General features: G+C 39.3%; 1 protein-coding gene and 1 pseudogene across 1 annotated transcript; one reads left to right on the top strand and one right to left on the bottom strand.

Annotated features, from left to right (window-relative positions):
* Positions 1 to 1,935: 1,935 nt before the first annotated feature.
* On the bottom strand, positions 1,936 to 2,049 carry LOC139878984 (small nucleolar RNA R71; annotated as a pseudogene).
* A 900-nt stretch (positions 2,050 to 2,949) lies between these two features.
* LOC139875490 (uncharacterized) lies at positions 2,950 to 3,967 on the top strand. The gene is made up of 2 exons (XM_071862827.1): positions 2,950 to 3,828; positions 3,926 to 3,967. The coding sequence occupies exons 1-2, from the start codon at positions 2,950 to 2,952 to the stop codon at positions 3,965 to 3,967; spliced, it is 921 nt and encodes a 306-aa protein (XP_071718928.1).
* The last annotated feature ends 320 nt before the right edge of the window (positions 3,968 to 4,287 follow it).

The raw sequence follows: 4,287 nt of genomic DNA, 5'->3' as shown, positions 1-4,287 counted from the left end.
ACGTTACGCAAGTGAATAAGGAGATACTTTTATGGAGTTTTATGTGTTTACAGGTATTAAAGGTGTTGGCGCAAAAGATCGTGCAAAAATGGCGTTTTGAGTGAAAGACAGTGGAAGATGGACATGATTTGGAAGCAAAAACAGGAGCAGCTGAATTAACAAATGGCGTAATTTACGCCTGATCTGGCGTAAATTACGCCAGTACACAGATGCCTCTCAGAACAGAAATCACTTGGAGCCGTAAAAATACGCTGAGCAGAAATAACAAAGGCATAATTTACGCCCAGACTGGCGTAAATTACGCCAGTACAAAATTCCAGAATCCGGGAAAAACGAAAATTAGCTTTTGGATAGAATTTCTTAACCCCTATTTAAGGAGGTCTTTAGGGTTACGAAAAACAACTTTTCCCTACCAGTTTTTGCAGCAGAGAACACCTAAAAACACCAAAAATCTTCAATCAAATCACCATTCTTTCAAGATTCAAGTCAAGATCAAGGTTCAAAGAATCATGCAAACATCAAGGATTTCATTGATTCTCACCACCATCATGCTTGGCTAGTAATCTAATCTTTATCCTTTCCATGAACAATTGAGTTATGTATGATTTCATTCAAGATTATGTGATTTGTGATGTTTAATACTTTTGAATTATAATGTTATGAATCAAGTTGATTGTTGATTAATGCAAGTTCTATACTTTGTTATTGCAAGTTAGATTATTGTGATTTAACAGTGTGTTCGTGATCCAACTTAGTGTTAATTAGATTAGGGATAAAGACACTTTGTCTAGATTGCATAGTTTAATCTCAAGATAATAGAATTAATGAACTTAAGAAGTCTTGTCTATGAGATTTGATCAACAATTGATAAATATAATGCTTGTTTGAATGAATGCATGCTAAATTGGGATTGTGAAAGGATAAAGGCTTTAATCTCATTGTTTTCAATCTTTTCAATTGCACTTTTGTTTAAGTTTAAATTTAAGTAGTAATCAATCTAAGTAGTTTTATAGTTAAGTTAGTTAATCACAAACAACAAACTCTGGAAATTGCTTGCTTGTTGACCATAACTTCCCGTGGAACGAATCCTGCTTACCCTAGCTAAGTTAGAGTAATTAGGCTATTTTTGATTGACCCTTCGACATCGATCAAATTTTGGCGCCGCTGCCGGGGAGGTGTGCGCTTGATTTGCAAGCTCTTATTTATTTGCTTTCTTGTTAAACCATATAAAACCATAAAAATCAAAAAACCAATAAAAATCCAAAAATATTGTTTTGTTTATTCTTATTTTTGTCAGTTTTACGCTCGGTGTTCTTGTTTTTGTTGCATTTCAGGTTAGTGTATGCAAACTCGGAGGTTGGGAGACAAAAATCTTAAACCTTTAGACCCGGAAATCGAGAAATCAGCAAAAGCTAATCGAAAAGCTTCAAGAATCCATAAAGGTTCAACAGTGGCTTCAGCATCAAGTCATGCACAGTTAGAGTCACATACGATTGTTCCACCAAACTCTCCTAAGTAAGATTCCGATACTGAAGAGGAAGTTTTTGAGCAACGAGACGATATGGCTGACCGACCAAGAGGAGTAGACACCTACTACCAACCGGGCGATTTCGAGGATCATTCACCCATTGTTTATCCTGCACAGGCAGGAGGAAACAACCGACGGTTTGAGGTCCGACCTCAACTTATTTCAATCTTGCCAACCTACCGAGGTATGGCTAATGAGGAACCATACGAACACATTACGGAGTTTAACGAGATTTGTGCTACTAATCAGGTAAACGGTTTCACTGATGATGAGGTACGTCTCCGATTATTTCCTTACTCACTTAAGGAAAAGGCAAAAAGATGGTTTCTCTCCTTGCCCGCCCGTAGTATTAATACTTGGACGGAAATGAAAAAACTGTTTTTAGAAGAGTTCTATCCCATAAGTAAAACTTCAGATATGCGTACGCAAATTAAATCTTTTAAACAGTTACCAGGTGAATTATTTCATGAAGCGTATGAACGTCTGAAGGAGTTACTTAGGGCTTGTCCACATCATGAGATACCTAGGTGGGAATTGGTTAAAGTTTTCTATGATAGTCTAGATTCCCAAAACAGGCAGTTTCTTTTGGCCGCTAGTGGGGGGCATTTTTAACTCGACCTAGTGAGGAAGAGTGGACCTTCTTTGAACAGTTAAGCAAGGGTTCAAAGACCCAAGCTTCGGTTAGTCGTAAGCAACCTAGTACATCCCGAGTAAACCATGTTTCCGACTCGGGAAGTTCATCTAGGAATTTAGAGCAAGAATTGGATGACTTAAAAATGCTTATATTTAACAGCCCAAACCAGGGTCTTGCTTGTAATGTTTCGCAGGTACCGAAAGTGTGTGAGATTTGTGGAGATCCTTCTCATTATGCATACGGATGCAGAAATGGGATCCCACCGGTAAATCAACAACTGGTGGAAGAACAAGTTAATGAGGTTCAGGGAAGGCGGTTTGATCCATACTCTAACACATATAACCCAGGTTGGAGAAATCATCCAAATTTTAGTTGGAGTAATAACAACACGCTGAATGCTAATCAAGGGAACCAATTTAGACCACCGAACAACTTCCAAAATCAGGGTAATTTTCAGAATCAAGGCAACTACCAACGAAACTATCAAAATCCTTACCCTAACAACCGAAACCAAAACAATTACCAAAGTCAGAGCCAAAACCAAAACCACAACCATAACCAAACTAGTACTTCATCCAACCAACCACCTAACTCGGATACTAAGATGGATGCGTTCATATCCGAAATGCGGAAGATGATAGAGGTGCAAAATAAGTCGATTGGTGCGTTGGCCAAGGAAATAGGTAATGTTGCGGAAAGTAAGGGTAATCGGGAACCATGAACCATTCCAAGCTATACAGTTTTGAATCCAAATCACAAAGAGCAAGGAAAAGGTCATAGTGTTAATATGGTAGGTACCTTGAGAAGCGGGAAAAAGTATGATAATAAAGTTGGTGAAACAGAGGTAAAGCAACCGGAAGCAAGTAAGTCTCCAATTGTTCTTGACGAGGAGGAGGTAAGTGAAATTGATAACAATGGGGAGGGGGTGAAATTGACCGAACCTACCGTTACTAAGACCGAGAAAATGGAGACGGAATCAAAAACCGTCCCATTTCCTAAGGCCCTAGAGTCCCCGAATCAATTCCCTTATGGGAAAAAGGGACCTCAGCAAGAGGACATGTGGGAAACTTTTCAGCAGGTTAAAATAAATTTACCCCTTCTTGATGCTATTAGACAAGTTCCTTCTTATGCTAAATTTTTGAAGGACCTTTGCACTCAAAAGAGAAAGCAAAGGGCAAACTTACCTAAGAAAGTGGAGTTAACCGAGCACCTAAGTGCGGTTGTCTCGGGAACACTTCCACCTAAGTTTAAAGACCCAGGGACTCCCTTGATAGCTGTGACCGTAGGGAATGTGAATGTTAAAAAGGTGTTATTGGACTTAGGTGCTAGCATTAATATTTTACCTTCTTGTCTAGTTGACCGACTTGAATTGGGCCTAATGAAACGAACCGATATAATTATCCAATTAGCGGACCAATCAATTAAAATGCCTAGGGGGATACTAGAGGATGTAATAGTAAAAGTGGAGGATTTCTATTACCCGGTAGACTTTGTTGTTATGGATATTGAGCCTAGGAATAGAGATACCCAACCCACTATAATTTTGGGACGCCCGTTCTTGGCCACCATTAATGCTCACATTAATTGTAGAACGGGTGCCATGGACATATCCTTCGGTAACCGCAAGATGAGGATTAACATCTTTAATTCTCTTCGTGCACCGGATGTCCATGAGTGCTATAGGATAGATGTGATTGATGAGTTAGTTGATAAGCATACTTCTCACCTAATAACCGATGACCCAGTAGAAATATTTTGTTTAGGTGAGGAAGAGGATGTCGAGTGTGAAGAGGTCAAAGCGGTAGAATTAGCAGTAGCAAGTACAATGGATTCTAGGTTGCCACCGTGGACTTATAAATATGAGCCACTGCCTAAATCCATTGATACTAACACGAGACCTTCACTAGAGTCACCACCGACTCTTGAGTTAAAACCCTTACCGTCTCATTTGAAATATGCGTTTTTGGGAACTAACGGCACTTTGCCAGTTATTATTGCTTCAGATTTGACAGGTGTGCAGGAAAAGGCTTTGATGGAAGTTCTTCATAAGTTCAAAGCTGCAATAGGGTGGACAATAGCTGATTTGAAAGGGATAAGTCCTTCGGTATGTATGCACAGGATAGTC

This window comes from Rutidosis leptorrhynchoides, chromosome 11 (assembly GCF_046630445.1).
Source record: "Rutidosis leptorrhynchoides isolate AG116_Rl617_1_P2 chromosome 11, CSIRO_AGI_Rlap_v1, whole genome shotgun sequence".
In the NCBI taxonomy this organism is placed as follows: domain Eukaryota; kingdom Viridiplantae; phylum Streptophyta; class Magnoliopsida; order Asterales; family Asteraceae; genus Rutidosis; species Rutidosis leptorrhynchoides.
Note: the sequence above shows the minus strand (reverse complement) of the source record. Positions and strands in the feature narration are given on the sequence as shown.

What these genes read in the sequence shown, in the direction of transcription:
- LOC139875490 (XM_071862827.1), top strand. Translation starts at nt 2,950, where the DNA reads ATGGTAGGTACCTTGAGAAGCGGGAAAAAGTATGATAATAAAGTTGGT. An exon ending in ATTCTCTTCGTGCACCGGAT is followed by an intron (nt 3,829 to 3,925) that starts GTCCATGAGTGC and finishes TATTTTGTTTAG; the next exon opens with GTGAGGAAGAGGATGTCGAG.